At 43.2% G+C, this 16,935-nt stretch overlaps 1 protein-coding gene across 4 annotated transcripts in view; it reads left to right on the top strand.

Moving 5' to 3' along the window:
- Uxs1 (UDP-glucuronate decarboxylase 1) overlaps positions 1-16,935 on the top strand; it is a 94,696-nt gene that overhangs the window by 46,025 nt on the left and 31,736 nt on the right. For 3 of the 4 annotated variants that reach the window (XM_078028898.1, XM_005339084.4, XM_040270891.2), the window contains 2 exons: positions 4,098-4,278; positions 14,103-14,207. In XM_078028898.1, the coding sequence (XP_077885024.1) occupies positions 4,098-4,278; positions 14,103-14,207 (286 nt within the window). The remainder of the gene's footprint in view (positions 1-4,097; positions 4,279-14,102; positions 14,208-16,935) is intronic. The other variant, XM_040270892.2, reaches the window with a different exon arrangement.

Here is a 16,935-nt window from a genome sequence, read left to right as displayed (position 1 = left end):
CCTTATGCTTAAACTTTACCATTTTCTCTTTCAAATAAAGTCAGTTCCTCTGGGGATAACTTTGGCATACTCTATTTTTGTTGACTAACTTTGTCCTCAGGGAGCAATGCCTGAGCCAGAGCTGGGAGTAAAATAACACCTCTACTCTACAATCAGGGTTCTGGGTAGGAGCAGTAGACTTTGATCTTTCCTGCCTCTCTCACCATGAAATTACCAGAGGTGACCAGAATCCACTATTCTTGGCCTTTTCTGTTTGGAACGTGCCAGTGATCTGTCCTGTCTAATGAGATATCATCTCCTTTGATTGGTGCCCAGGTCTGGCATTGTTGTTAAAAACTTATATACCTTTTCCATAATTGTTTAAGCCTTATCACAAAGAAGAGATTTATTTGGAAATATAATTTTCTTTGCTGATTTGCTGAGCAGCCTGAGTTAGAATGCTGACCTTGAACTGGACAATTTTAATTGCCTATTAGCACTCACTAGGACAAAAAGTATAATAAGCACATTGAGATGAGCTCATATATTCCGCGTCATGCAAAGCTGTCGAAGTTCTAATCTATTTCCGTGTGAGAAGTCTTGCGTTTTGCTTTCATTTGAAACACTTCCCTAAGGGATTAAAAAATTACAACTATAACTATTCATCTGTTACATAAATTTTAAGTATTTATGTTAGAAGTTACTTTAAAACAATACAGAATTCTAGTGCATTTTAATCAAGACTAAGGTGCTTCCAAGGATTTTGTATATTATGAAATATTAGAGGAATCATGTAATGTAATATACTATATTTGTGTTTTTGCAAGCTCAGGCTCTCAGCCAGGTATTTTGGATGCAGAGATAATGTTAGGGTGCCACAGAATATCTTCCTTTCAGAAACACTTGCATATGACTATACAGAGTTGCATTAAAAGGGGTTAAGGGGCTGGGGTTGTGGCTCACTGGTAGAGTACTTCCCCCGCGTGTGTGAGGCACTGGGTTTGATTCCCAGCACTGCATGTGAATAAGTGAATAAAACAAAGATTCATCAACAATTAAATATATAAGTATGTGTGTGTATGTGTGTAATTGTGTAATTTTTTAAAAAGGGTTAAGTTTTTTGTTAAAATTTTTTTTGTTTTTTTCTGATTTAAAAACTAGAGAGATATTGTAAAGAGGTACAGAATAAAGTTAAAATGAAATGAAATCTCATCCCATGAGTTAAACAGTAATGGTGTATCAAATTTGAATATAGGATATTTTCCAAGAAAATCCTTTCTCATAATCATTATGCAGGTACATAAGTAAAATGTAAGTGTGTTTCTGTAACGTACCTGAAGATCAGTACTTCCTAAAGAAAAAAGGTCTACTGAGCGTTCCGTGTTGTACACTGAAGATCCAAGGTGCGACTGCCCCATCCCTTGGCGCATGGTGAGGACCTCCTGGTAGATGGTAGCATGGCAGCTGTCTGTGGGGAAGAAGAAATTATAGGAGAGTAGGCAGAGGCCAGGCCTGATCTTTTATGGTGACCCTCTTGTGAGGACTAACTGGAATCCCATGAGAACTACATTAATACATTCCAGGGGCATCCCTGGTGGCCTGAACTTTATCTCTAAAAGTCCCATCTTCCCAGCATCCCCACACAGGGGACAGGTTTCTACCACAGGGACCCTTGGGGGACATAACATATCCAAGCGATAGCAGCAAGGGTGCTATAGGTTAAAAAAAAGAGAAAAGCACAAACTAGACAAATTGACAGGTACTGTAGAAAGCCTGTAACTAGAAGAGTGTAGGTCTATTTTGCCATGCCTTGATCATCTGAGGATCTTAATAAAAAAATCAAACTTCTCTGCATCATCAGTTTCTTATCTCTAAAGCAAAGGGGGTTCAGAAAATGATGCTCTCAGGCTAGTTGAAAACTATTGACAATCAGAGCTTCTTTGTCAACCATTCTGTCTTAAGCCATTTTGTCAGTATCTTCATCAGAACAAATGGAAAGACCTAGTTAGTGGTTAGGAATTGGTTCTCCTTGGAGTCTGCCCAACACTGCCTCCTTGTGTTAGTCAGTTTTAGATCACTGTGACCAAAACACCTGACAGCAACAACTTAAAGAGGAAAAGCTTATTTTGGCCCACAGTTTCAGAGCTCTCAGTCCATGATTGGTCAAGTCCATTTCTCTGGGCCTGAGGGGAGACCACACATTGTGACAGAAAGTCGTGGTAGAAGAAAGTTGCTCAGCTCATGGAAGCCAGGAGGCAGAGAGAGAAAGGAGCTGGAATGAAGATAAAACCCTTCTGGGGAACACCGTGACGTACTTCTTCAGCTAGGTCTTGCCTACCATTCGTCAGTCAGTGGACCAAACTGGCTAAGGGATTCATCTACTAGCAAGGTCAGAGCTATCATGATCCAGTCACTGCCTGAAAGCCCCTCTTCTTAACCATGCTGCATTGGGGATCATGCAGGGGGACCTTCCAGATATAAACCATAATACTCTCCCTTCCTGCCCATCTTCTTTCTTTGCTTGGCTTTACCTTCTCTCGCCTGTGGCTAATATCACATTGTGAGATTTCAGTTGAGCAGGTAAATTCTTGGAAAATAGAAGTTTTACACTATAGACCTAGGAACTTAGGTTTGTAAGTTGAACTTGAAGTAAGGAGGGAACTAGAATCATGATGAAATGGCATCTAGACAGAACATGACAGGAACGTGGCTCAATTGCAAATCTATTTCCCCAGATGGTGGTTTTACTCGTACTTCTCCTATCCCTCTGGGAGAGGAAGCCCTTTTCTCTTTGGTCACCTCCAGTTACACAGTTCAGTTTGAATAAAATCTTCCTATTCATTTTCAAGAACTTTTTTCAAACAAAATTGACATTTGAGATGGTTTCGGGTTTAGGACACATTGTTGCTTAGCTCCTGTCCTGATCCCTCATGGCTGACAATGGCTGACATTTTGCTTTGGGCTGTTAGTTGACACTGTGCAGTGATCATGTTCTCCCTCAGACATTAACCCAACAGGGAAACTTCACTTTTTTCTTTGGTTCTCAAATGGCATCAATTACCTGTTCTCACAAACAGTTTGAAAGATAACATTTTTCTTGACATGCTTAATCCAATTTAAATATAATTCTTTTTTTGTTTTGTTTTTTTTTTGTTTTTTTACATTTTGCTGATTATTTTTTTTAGTTGTAGTATTGGAACCAAATGTACTTGTCCCTATTATCCCTGGGGTATTGGTTCTAGACTCCCTGAGGATAAAGGAATCTTGAGTACTTAAGTCACTTATATAAACAGCTTAGTATTTCAATAGAACCTATTTACATCCTCTGTATACTTTAACTCAACTCTACGTTACTTATCCAAGCCCACAGACTCTTGGGGGACATTCAAGATTCAAACTTATAGCAGTATTCTACATCACCAACTTTCTACAGGAAGCTAGAAGTGATGAGATGAAGTAGCTATATAAATAGTTGTACTGTATTGTTAAGGAATTAATGACAACAACAAAAAGTCTGTAAATGTCTAGTGTGGACATAACCATCACAGGCCTAGCTAGATTTTCAGTCCATGGCCAGTTAGATGGGTGGATGTGGCACCCCAGATATGGAGGGCCAACTGTAAGGGATGTTATTCATCTCATCTGTGGTAAAAACAAGAAACATTTAATGTAAAAAGATTCCTATGAAGACATTTTGAAACATGTAACTGTGATTTTTCTGTATCATTCACTGAGTGGTAATTCAACATTTTATGCTTCTTGGCAATTCACAGTGTCACTTCTTTGTTTTGGAGTGAGTGTAGAGATCCTGCCTTAAAAACTTTTCCCTCCTCTTCCCTCTTTTTTTTTTTTTTTTTTTTTTTTTTTGCTTTTTTAAGTTGTAGTTGAACACAATCACTTCATTTTGTTTATTTTTTATGTGGTGCTGAGGATCGAACCCAGTGCCTCATATGTGTGAGGCCAGCGCTCTGCCAGTGAGCCACAACCCCAGCCCCTCTTCCCTCATCTTAAAGAATTTTAAGTTGGAGTGCACCAAAGATGTGCCCCCATGATGTCAGCCATCACAGTATTCTCCTGTGCCTTTCTCGGGGTGTCTCACACGCTGTGTCCCAATGCAGATCACCGGAGGTGCAGGGTTCGTGGGCTCCCACCTAACTGACAAACTCATGATGGATGGCCATGAGGTGACCGTGGTGGACAACTTCTTCACAGGCAGAAAGAGAAATGTGGAGCACTGGATTGGCCATGAGAACTTCGAGCTGATCAACCATGATGTGGTGGAGCCCCTCTACATAGAAGGTGAGAGGAAACTGCACATGAGCATCATTGACAGTTGGACAGCATCCTCCCCAGAGCAGCCAGACCCCCGTGGGTCTGCCTGGTTTGGCCACGTTGAATGTGGTGTGACATTTTGTTTTTGAAATGGTCTCAGTGTGCACAAGGCACCATCCTTGTTCCTGTGGTAAAGAAGGGTTTTCACATGTGAATGTCTGTCTCCTCTGGTGTTGAACTTCTTGCATTTGGTGAGTAATGTTTGTGTGATGCACATCTGTTGTGGTCTGAGTGCATACGCCCAGGTTCATATGTTGAGATCTAAACCCCAGGTGATGGCATTGGGAGCTGGCCTCTTTGGCAGATGATCAGGTCATGAGCAGGGAGTCCGTGTGCCTGGGATCAGTGTCCTTGTAGAAAAAGCCAGAGAGCTCCCTCAGCCCTTGTACCAAGGGCGGACACAGTGAGCAGCTGCCATCTGTGAACCAGGAAGTGACCGATCTGGGACTGTGAGAGAGAGAGTTCTGTGGATAAGCCACCAGTGTATGGTACCTCGCTATAGCGGACTGAGTAAGCTAAGGTAGCCTCCCTATTGCCTAACAAGTCAAATTCCTGAGCTACTTCATCTCATCACTTCTAGCTTCCTGTAGAAAGTTGGTGATGTAGAATACTGCTATAAGTTTGAATCTTGAATGTCCCCCAAGAGTCTGTGTACTGAAAGCTTGGTCCCTGGGGTGGTGTTATTGGGAGTTGTTAGGGCCTTATGGGGATCCTTAGGATATTGGGGGACATGCCTTTTAAGGGTGTGGTGAGACCCCAACTTTTCTCTTTTCCTTTCCTTCCAGGCTTGTGGTATAATTGATTCTGCTTCACCACAAATTCCTGCCATGATGCGTTCCCTTATCAGAGGCCCAAAATCATGGGGTCACTTGATTTTGAGCTGAAACCTCCAGAACTATGAGCCAAAATAAACCTTTCCCCTTTATAAGTTAGTTGCCTCAGGCCTTTCATTATAATAGCAGAGAGCTGACTAACATAAATATTGAATTAATAATAAAATCTTAGTTATTAGTGTTTAGAGCCCTTTAGTAACTTTGCCATTTTAAAGGGATTATGGTTTGGTCCAATAGTAGGTAATATAGTGACTTCAAAATGATTCATCCACATATTAACCTCCAGAACCTGTGAATATACCCTCTGTGGAAAACTGATACATTAAGGATTTCCTATGAATGTAATGTAGATTACCTGAATAGAGCATACTTCAAATGGCAAGTGTCCTTATAAAAGAATTGGAGAAAACTCAGACTCACAGGGAGAAAAGGAGAAGCTGGTGTGAAGCATGAGAGAGCATAGTTATGCAGCCCCAGGCCAAAGAGCGCGTGGAAGAGGCAGGGAAGGCTTTACCTGGAGCCTTTGGAGGAAGATGGCCTGACCACTGCTTGTTGCCAGACTTCCAATGTCTAGAGCTGTACACAAATACGTTTTAATTTTTGTGGTTCTCTAGTTAAAGCAACCTTAAGAAGCTAATTCAGGGGCCTTAGGTGCACTGTGAAAGGCCTCCTTCCTCTGAAATCCTCTAAGGTATGCTGAGGTGAGCCACCACGAGGTCTTGCTGGAGGGAGCTCTGAGCTCACAGACTTAAGGTATTCTCGTTTGCATCTGATGGCAACCCTGTGAGCTGAATGGCATAAGACTGGACTTGGACTGGAACCTGCCCAAAGCCATGGGGTTATTAGTGGCAGACCCAGAATTCATCCTGGTTCCGTGACTCCAGGGCTTCTACAGTCACCCACACCCCACCCCACTGCATGTAGGGTGCCGCATTCTGCCTTCCCCGGTGTTGCCGCGCTGTGAGATTTCCCATGTCCAGCAAACTGTCTTGAGCAGCCAGTGTCATCACTGAGGAGGACTGCCCCAAAGTTTATTGCATCTTATTCAACATTCTGCAGGGTTTTGTTATAAATACATTTGTTGCTCCTCAGTAAATATCAAAAAGCGAGTTGTTGGGCTGGGGTTGTAGCTCAGTGGCAGAGCGCTTGCCTTGCACATGTGAGGCACTGGGTTCAATCCTCAACACCACATAAAAATAAAATAAAGGCAGGTTGTCCATTTACAACTACCAAAAAAAAAAAAAAAAAGTTGTCCAAATATTTCCATGTCTTCTTCGTTTTGAGGGGTGTCCATCTTACTCTGACACTAGTAGCACTAAGTATTATATGTTAACCATTTGGCTATATTTATCATCTTCCCCCAGTCTGGCTTCTTGGCCTTTTTGTTTCATCAAAACTTTGTAATTTTAATATACTCTCATCTGTTCATTTCCCCTTTGCTATTTTTTCTGTTATGTTGTAACCATTTCAAGATTAGGTGAACGTTTGATCTTTTAAAAATAGCCTTGGTGGGGTTTTTTGGTTGATTGGTTTTTACCTTGTTTTAAACATTTATTTAATTATTGAATCTGCTTTGGTTTGACTTTTGGACTGGGCTTTGGTTTCTGTAGAGTGAACCAAATTTGGGATAACATGGGTCAGACGTTCCACCTTCTGCCCCCGAACTCACTCATGAAGTGCTCAGGGTCAGCTGGGTGTTGATGTGACAGGGCTCTGCCAGGCTCCTTCCAGGAATCACTCAGAGATCCAGCTGGAGACCGCTGTAAAGGGACTCTGGCCAACATTTAAGAACCACCTGTTACAAAATGGAGACTATGGGCTGGGGATGTGGCTCAGGCGGTAGTGCACTCGCCTGGCGTGCGTGCGGCCCGGGTTCGATCCTCAGCACCACATACCAACAAAGATGTTGTGTCCGCCAAGAACTAAAAAATAAATATTAAAAATTCTCTCTCTCAAAAAAAAAAATAGAGACTATGTTGGATTATCAGGGAGGGCAACAGAATAAGGAGAAGAGGCACATATATTCTGTGGAAGAGAGGCCCTGGGGAGTCCCAGCAGAATGGAAACCCTGAGATTTGTGTGGGAGAGGCACAGCACTGAGAGCAACTCTGGGCCGGCAGGCGGACCTCCATCCACAGCCTCGAGGCCTATCCTGAATCACCCTCTGAAGAAAAGAAGACAGCCCCAGGAGAGCAAAGCTGAGAACTGACTGAGGCACACTGTGCTGACCTCTGACCTCAAAGCTGGGTAGTTTTTAAGCCTCTAAATTTGTTGAGACAGTAGTAAAACACAGCCCCAGGGTCTCAGCACTGCACCTGGCCCACAGCTACTGCTCCCCAAAGGATAACTATTTTTCTTATTATTACTCTTTGTGTTCTACTCTTGGCAATAACATTTATAATAGCATGAAGCAGTTGATTAGATAATTTTAGTACTACTGAGAAATGGTAAAACTTTTGTTAGTAAGTATGTGCTTTAACTGAAAGATTTGACCCAAAGCCACTGTAGGCCATTTCCATCACTGCTGCCCATAAATCTAGCCTACAACACATCATACACACACAGGCATGCTCCTGCACTAGTGGGATCCTGATCAATGAGGAATGTTTTGTCCTGTGCTCAGAGTATTAGACCCCTCAGTTGACATGTATCTTGAGGCACAAGACGTTTCCCCCTCGCAGTTGAAGCCCGCTTTTCACTTCCTCCTTCCAAGGTTCCCAGCCTTGGCCCAGGGTGCTTCCACAGGCTTGATGGCTCCCTCCCTGTCCTGCAGCAGCCTCCACACCATCGCCTCTGCTCTCCCCACCTGCTTCATTCAGCAGCAGCTGAGCACGGCTTCTCAAGCTCACAAGGAACACGCTACAAACTGACCACTCTCTGGGTCACAGAACACACCTCAACAAACCTGGAAGAATAGAAGCCAGATAGAGTATACTGTCAAGCCACAGGAAAATTAAACTAGAAATCAATAGCAGAAAGACGGCTGGAAAACCACAAAATACCTGAACGACATACTTGTGTGTGACACTTGGGCCAAAGAAAAAGTCTCAGTAGAGATTAAAAAGTACTTTGACCTAAATAAGAGGATTAGGTTTTTCATTTAGCATTTGATAAAGATTGAGATGGGAGAGAATCTTAAGTGTGTATGTGTGACCTAGCTAATGCAAATAGGTATTCATAATCTCCCTTACAGAGACAGCAGCCTGTTACATACTGCCCTGCACCTCGTTTTCTCCTCATACTGTACCCTGGTGATCTTTTCATAGTCAGCTGCTTAGCATTCTGTTGTGTGGCTATTTTGGATCTCTTGACAAAGATACATTTTTTCCCCTCGATGTTATTTATTAAGCCTCCATTGTGTAAATATACAACAATTTTATTATTTCTTGTGATTGAGTCTTTAGGTTCTTTGCAACTTGGGGCCATCATAAACCATTCTTCAGAGAGCCACCAGTATACACTTGTATGTCCCTTTCATCATTATCTAAATATACCTCGTCGGAGCCTTGTTCAGGCTTCCACTAGATATGTGGAACCTGTGTTTTCCTGAAAAGCTGTTCTGATTTGCTTTTCAACTAACTGCATGAACAGGAACCTTGACCAGCATTCCTGTAGAGAACTGAAAAAGCAATAATGCCCATCGTGTCCTGGGGAGACTGATACCTGGAAATTGCAGTAAGAAAGTTCAGGAAAATAAAAGAATCTGACCTCAGGTAACACTCGCTGCACACATCCTGTATTTGAAGCAGCGTTCTGATCATAGTCTGCTTAGTAAATTCAGTGCCCTCAGTACTGCATGAAGTAGGCAGTAGTTGTACTCGCTGTGCTGGTGAGGAAAGCAAGGTGCAGAGTTCTGTTACCCAGATACTGAACTCCTGTGAAAGGCCATAAGGAGAGGTGTAATCAGAGGGAAAATAGCAGAAATTGGGCTATCAACCCTGGTGTCCACTGAGGAAAGGTATGTGCAGGGAAATAGGGTTTGCCAAGGGGATTCAGTCCATAGTTATGTGCTGGAACACTGGGGCTTCCTCCAGAGCAGCTCAGGACACTGGAAGTCTCCCTTACTGTGGTGGCATCTTGAGGCAAGCGAACCCTCCATATCTTGCCAGTAGCACTGATGGGCAACCCCAGGACTGGGGCTGAGCCAGATGTCTGGCATGTGCAGCCTTTTCACTATGTAAATACTGTTTGACAAGAATCAAGGCAAAATCCCACTCTTCATTTCAGCATAAATGCTGAAAGAAATTTTAGAAGTTCTGCATCCTCTGAAATCCTTTTTTCCCTTATAAATGGGGGGACAAGGGCTAGGGCCATGCTGTGGGATGCCATGTTGCAGAATGACCTCTCCTTGAGCAGTCCAGTCATCCCTCCATACCCAATGGGGACTGGTTCCAGGACCCCTGAGGGTACCAAAATCCACAGATGCTCAGGTCTTTTATATACAGTGGTGTGGTTTTTGCACAGAATATATGCATATCCTTCTATGTGCTTAAATTTCTTTCTAAATGACCTGGAATACCTAATAGAAAGTAAATGTTATGTAAACACTTATTAATACTGTGTTGCTTAGTGAACAGTGATGAGACAAAAAGTCCACACATGTTCAGTACAGACACAGACTTTTGGGGATATTTTTGACTCATGATTGATGGACTCTGTGGGTGTAGTGCCGTGGATATGGAGGCCTGACTGTTTTTCTGCCAGGCCTCTGACTTGAAGTGTAGAAAGAAAATCCTGTAGCAAGTGTATCTTTGTGATAGGATTTCATTATATGCTGAATAATCACAGGCATTCACAGAAAGAGCTAACCCTTTTTAGCTGTTTCATTGTCCATAGTCTTCAGTTTTGAGGTACAAATTCCTTACTGGCACTCCACAGTGCTGTTGAGCATGGTGGGAGAAGTGGACACCAGGTACCATGAAGTTCTGCAGAAGTGGTCAACAGAGGCGTGTGTACGTGCAGTCTGTTTTTATGTGGATTTCCCTCTGTTAGAAGTTAATGCTTGATTTCTCTGAAAAGTGGTTTTGGGTTCTCCCAGGAGTTGTTCTGTTCCTGCTGTGTTCTTTTCTTCCCCGGTATGACCATTAGAAAAGTCCATTTGAAGAATATAGAAAGTTCATTTGTGGCAAAAGACGGGGTTTTGCATCATCAGGATTCATGGGAGGGCCGAGCAGGCTGTGGCTGCCCTCTCACCTGCCTCTTCCCTTCTGGCGGGACTGCTATTGATAATTAATTAGAGCTATTTATTTCTTGAGGCTCCTTTTTTTTCTACCTGAAATCATGGCACATATGACCTGGTAATGAGAAGGGTCATGGCAGGGTCACATGGCAATCACCACATGTCCAACAAATAGGGGGACATCCCTTTCTTTCCCCACTTCAGTGCCTTTCCACTCGAAGCCGGGGTGTTTTTGTTTTTGTTTTTGTTTTGTGGTACTGGGGATTGAACTCGGGCACTCCACCACTGAGCCACATCCCTAGCACTATTTTATTAGACACAGGGTCTCACTGAGCTGCTGAGCGCCTTGCTAAATTGCTGAAGCTGGCTTTGAACTCGAGATCCTCATGCCTCCACCTCTCGAGCTATTGAAATCACAGGTGCACGCCCCCAGCCCCCAGAAGAGGCTTTTGAATGTCGCACTCATTTGTTATCTGCTTTGAGCTGCATGGTTCACATGTTTGGGGGACTCTTTCCCTTGACATTCCAGAGCTGGTTGTATTATGTGGCTTCTCATCCCTGTGTGTTTATCTGTACTCTGAAGTTTCCCTCTTCTCTGCCCTTCATGATTCCTTACCAGATTAATTAAATCAGCAGACTGGTGCAGTGTCCTTTTTAGGACAGGAACTGGAGTTGCTGTCATCAGTGTTACAGGCCAAATACCTCCTCACAGGGAAGAGGAGCTGTAGAGGACTTGGCTTTCCACAGGGCTCTTAGGTTTCTACGTGGGAGGCTGCACCAGTGTTGTACTTAAATAAGATCATGACACAGTTTTAGGGGCATCCTTAACTTTTCAGGAACAGGAGATTGGCGGAACTGTCAAGTGATGGGGTGGGGGGAGAACGGATGGAATACCCTTTTTGAATGAAAAAATTCCAAATTATGGCTTCACTCAGCTAACTCAGAGCACTGTTCCCATGGTACCTGGGCCCAAAGGGCTCTTTGTCCTGCACTGAGGGTTTCCAGGTCCATCTACAGACAGATACCGTTTATGTTCGTCGGCCTGCAGTGGGCTCAGAATCTGTGTCTGCACGTACCAGCAGGCCACCAGGGAGCCTGCCTTCCCTGAGACCAGAGGCATTTTGGTGCTCACTGAGACTGCGCAAGACAAGTGTCGTCCCTTGAAGTAGCCTGAAGCCGTCGTGAGCCAGCCTTATAGCCCCCGGCAGCAAGAGGGGCCTTTCTAATGGGGCTGCGGAGGCTTCCCAGAAACTGATGTCGGAGATAGCCTTGAAGAAGAAGCCTGCCTGGAGCCGTGAGGGAGAGAAAGTACAGGTTGATGGTTCTGTTTGATGTCAAGGAAGTATCCTGGGCTCTTACGGCATTTTGTTTTTAAGATGCAATGTATTTGTTTAATTTTGTGAGTGCGTGTTGTGTGGTGGTGTTGGGATCAAACCCAGAGCCTTGCACGTGGTCGTCGAGTGCTTTGCTGCGGAACTGTCATACCCCAGCCCTGTCAAGGCTTTCTTTCCCCCTCATTTTTAGTGCAGTTTTCTGTCTTTCCCTACAGATGTTGTCCCACAGGAGTAAAGACGGTGCTGAACGACTTGCTCTGTAAGATCACAACCCACACACACTGGCGTACACTCTCTGTGTGAGAGCAGAAAGGCCAGTGGCTTGTGAGGTGTGTAGCAAGATCCAGTTCTTGGCCCACCTCCACGTGCTCTGGGGTCACTCTCAGCTCTGGCTCTGGACGTCTGTTTGACACATTCAGTTTTTAATGACCTGGTCTTGCCCTAGAGTGACAGTGAGTATTGAGGACATGTTTTAGGGAAAGTCTCAGTGCCCATATCTTGGGTTAACCATCTGCCACTTACACCTATAGCCCCAGAATCTTTAAGCACATACACAGGAACTATGCAGTATGTTAGTCACCTTTCTGTTACTGTGACAAATACCTGAGATAATCAACTTATAAAGAAGAAAGGTTTAAAGATTTCTGTCCATATTCAGTTTGCCTTATGGCTTTGGGGTTTGTGGTGAGGCAGCACATGGTAAGCGTACCTGGTGGAACAGAACTTCTCACCCCATACAGGGAAAGCGAAAAGCCGGAGGGGAGGTTCAAGGGCACACCTGCAGTGACCTTAAAACCTCCCACAAGTTCCCACCTCTTACGGTTGCATTTCCTTCCACTAATGCTAAGCCGAGGACATTCCAGATCCAAACTGCACCACACAGGACATGCTGGTCCTCTCTGTAAGCTGGAAGACAAGAGCCCCAGGGTTAAGGAGTTTTATGAGACTCGATTCTAAAATACTTGTTTATTTCCAGTTCATGTAATAGATTTTTTTTTTTTGCTTGCTTTTTATTTTTAGCAACTTATCAGGTTAGAATGATTTGTGGGAGTGAGAATGATAAGATATTCTTGTCATTTGGACACATCCTTTCAATGAATTTGCATATTGGCAGGCACTCAACCATTTTTAAATGTTTTGTGTTTTCTTAGTTCTCTTGAAAAAAAGATTATTGTTTTATCAAGCGTTAGTTCTGTTTTTAAATTAGGTTGATATTTTTTGAACTTTGCTTTAAATACGTGTGTGTGTAAATACACACACACACACACACAATACAAACACACAAAAAAGTTCCAGAGTGTACCCACTTGCGATTCCTATATCAGAGTGTTATCAAAGCATGGCCCCATTGGTAGCTCTGCGAGTATGTTTTGTGTTACTGTAACAATACCTTAGGCAGGATAATGCATACTAAAAAGAGGTTTATTTAGCTAACAGTTCTGAAGGTCCAAAAGTATGGCATTAACAGTAGCACATACAAGGATGAGAGAGAGAAGAGGAAGAAGAAATCACATGCCAGACAGGAAGCAAGAGAGTAGGGAGTGGCCAGGCCCACTCTTTTATAACAGTTCTCTCTCTTGAGTATTAATATAGCCCACAAGAGCTAGAACTCGAGAGATAGCATTAGTTCACATTAATCTCTTCTGCGAACAATCTGTGGAACCCTCTATGAGGCCCCACCTCTTAAGGGATCCACCCCTTCTCGACACTGCCATACTGGGAGCCAAGCCTCCAGCACACCATCAATCTACAGCACTCAGCCAGGGTCAGGTATGGGAGTGAACAGTGGTCCCCTGGTCAGGAGGTGGGCCGGAAACCATGGGGAGGAGCTGGTGTGTCAGGGTAGAGGTATTCCCTGCAAGCCTCTCCTCCAGGATGAACCCATGTGCAAAGGATGATTGGTTGCTGCAGTTGGGCTTTCTGATCCCATCCTCAACTTCTCTGTGAGCGATGGATGTTTCCTTACAGAGCTTAAGAACCACCCTCTTCACCTGTCATCTCAGGGTCTAGCTTTACATGTATAGGATGCAATTTTCTTCCCTAGTTTTGTATTAAATTTGCTCTACAAGCTAAAAACGTTCATTTTAGATATACATGCTTAATTCTGTGTCTAAAAATCAGTCTTCCTTCTGATATCATTACTGTATCTGGGACACAAATCTCAGAAAATTTTCAACTCCGTCATCAGACTTCAGTCAGAGGAGGACAGACTCCACTTACTGGCCTTTCACAGAGATTTTTTCCAGATAACTAGACTTTCTATTTTTGTTCAAAGTTATTCTAATTACAAATGTAAATTAGTTTCTACAAAGAGTAATGTGCTAACAACTAGAATTTCAGTGAAAGATACACTAACACCTTTATTTCACAGTGTAATCAACAGAAGTTTGAAACTTTCTAAAGTGTTTTACTTGGAAATAACATGCTTCCCTTTTTCTCCTTCAGTTGACCAAATATACCATCTGGCGTCCCCAGCTTCCCCTCCAAATTATATGTATAACCCTATCAAGACACTGAAGACCAATACAATTGGGACATTGAACATGTTGGGTAAGTGGTCATTTTCTCATTTTGCTGCCTTTGCTGGGAATATTTTAGGCAATTCCAAGCATAGATACAGTTGTCCTTCCTTGTCTGCAGTGGGTACATTCCAAGACCACCAGAGGATTCCTGAAACACCTTTTCTCTTAACAGAACACTTATGGCTGTAATTTTGCAGTTAGAGATACAACTACAAAAATAGCTCAAAGATTTTTTTTTTTCCTTTTTTGCAATTTTAGCTTATGATTAGTTTTTTCTTACTCAAGGACTATCACCTTTCTCTTAAAGGAAATGCTTTATTGCTTCTCTTTGGCATATCTAAATTTCATTCATCTCTACTCTTAGGCCCTGGGAATATTATTAAATAAGGTAAGAGTTTCTTAAACATAAACACTGCCTTATCAGAACAGTTGGTCATTGAGATGGCCACCGAAATGCTGACAGGTGGGTGGCAAATACAGTGTGGATACACCAGAAAACAGGATGTTTCACATACTGAGCAGAATAGAGTGGCACAGCACAAGAGTTTGTTCTTTATTTAGAGCAGTGCATAGTTGAAAACTAATGAATTGCTTATTTCTGAAATTTCCTATTTAATATTTTCAGATCGAGGTTGACCACAGGTAGCTAAAACCATGAAAAACAAAGCAGGCTATGGGGATCCTCATCATTGGAAGTTAATTAGTTTGACCTTGGTATTTATGTACCTTCTTCATCACCTTGCCCCTGTTACTTGACAGTTTCACAATATGTAGTCTGTATGTCATCAGAATTTGTCATGGGGGACAAATTTCAGCATAACTTTTTTGTGCTGTAATCACTGGTATTTGATGCCTCAGGCTAAATCCCCTGGGAGTGACCACAGGTGACCAGTGTTCCTCTTTCAGTTGGCCAGTGCCTAGGATTAATGGCACATCTTGTCCTGGAAGGCTCTGGTCCCGAGATTTTGTGGAGTGGCCTTGCCCAAAGAGGTGGTTCAGCAGCACTCCTGGTAGATTGGGGCAAGAGGCTGCCCTAGGTGGGTGCTGTGGAAACTGAACTCCTGCTCTAGGCTAACCTTAGGATTCACATTAGAAGTGAAGATGAAAGGGTTGGTGACATTAAAAATGGTCACGTGTATTCACAAACAGCGTGCCTTAGATTATGGCTGTGGGTAATGTGTACTTGTTAACATTTAAAATTAGAGGCATACTTAAGTTTGGTACTTTTTTTTAAGTAGGTGTTTTGATTATTTGCAAAGTGGAAGAAAGGAACCACTTTTTAAAATGTCAAGTGAAAAATGCATATAATTATAAGAACATTTAAAGCAGGTTCTAAAAATGGATTTAGGAAAGACAGTCCTAAATATTAATTTGAGTGGAGCATGGAAACAAAGGTCTACAAGGGCAGCCAGATACTGGATTTTAAGTCTCTAAGGCTGAACATTTTGGAGGATTGTGTTAGGGTACTCAAGAAGAACAGAGTAGGAATATAATTAGATATGTAGAAAGGGTGTTATTCGGGTCTGAGGACACAGGTCAGTGATAAGCACTTGCCCAACATGCACAGGGCCCTGGGTAAATCCCTAGCACGGCAATTTAAAAAATAAAAATAAAAAAGGAAGACCAGGACTTATGATGGATTGGCTCCTGTGATTGTAGAAGACCAGGACTTATGATGGATTGGCTCCTGTGATTGTAGAAGACCAGGACTTATGATGGATTGGCTCCTGTGATTGTAGAAGACCAGGACTTATGATGGATTGGCTCCTGTGATTGTAGAAGACCAGGACTTATGAGGGATTGGCTCCTGTGATTGTAGAAGACCAGGACTTATGAGGGATTGGCTCCTGTGATTGTAGAAGACCAGGACTTATGAGGGATTGGCTCCTGTGATTGTAGAAGACCAGGACTTATGAGGGATTGGCTCCTGTGATTGTAGAAGCTGAGAACTCCCACCTTCCCTCTGCAGGCCGGAGACCCAGGGAAGTGAACAGGGTGGTTCAGAGGCCTGAGAATGGAGAGCTCAGGACAGATCAGTGTTCTGCTTTTTTATTCCATTAGACCCTAAAGGGATTAGATGATGCCCATCTCATTTACTTAATCTATAGGTTAAATGCTAATTTCTTCCAGAAATACCTTCTCAGACACACCCCCCAAAAAATCTTCAACTAGATATTTGTTGGGGTATATCCTTTGACCTATCTAGTTGATACATGAAATTAACCTTCATAGGGGTCAAGTTCTGAGTGAAGTAAGATGATCTATTCTTCTAACCTAGAAAGAACATTTGCCCTCTGTTATTGTCCCCTGCCATGATCACCAGGCAGGAAAGGATGTCTATCTTCCTACTTAGAAACATGGTGTGCTGTACCCAGGTCTTGCCACCACGATCTCCCAGTCACTCTTTTGGCCCCCCAGCCCCTCTATCATACCATAACCAGACACCGTGGAGGAAAAAACCCCTGTGCATATGATATCTGATCTTCCATTTAGGGAATTCAGCTACTATACCCAGGGCACTGTACCTTGTGAGGGGATTTGGATACACTTACCCAGGCTCTTCTGCCAAGGACCTCGGCATCCCATGAGAGGATGCTCTGCAGGCACAGGCATTGTGATGCAGATGAGGAAGGGGAATGTTCCAGGAGAAAGGCCCAACAAGATGCTGTTAGAGTTCAAGGCAAAAGGACTCCTGAGCTAGGGCTTGAGTCAGGAGTAAGGGTGGGTGTGGAAGTATTGCAGGAAGGATGGGGGAT

This window comes from Ictidomys tridecemlineatus, chromosome 12 (assembly GCF_052094955.1).
Source record: "Ictidomys tridecemlineatus isolate mIctTri1 chromosome 12, mIctTri1.hap1, whole genome shotgun sequence".
Lineage (NCBI taxonomy): Eukaryota > Metazoa > Chordata > Mammalia > Rodentia > Sciuridae > Ictidomys > Ictidomys tridecemlineatus.
This window is presented reverse-complemented; position numbering and strand designations above follow the sequence as displayed.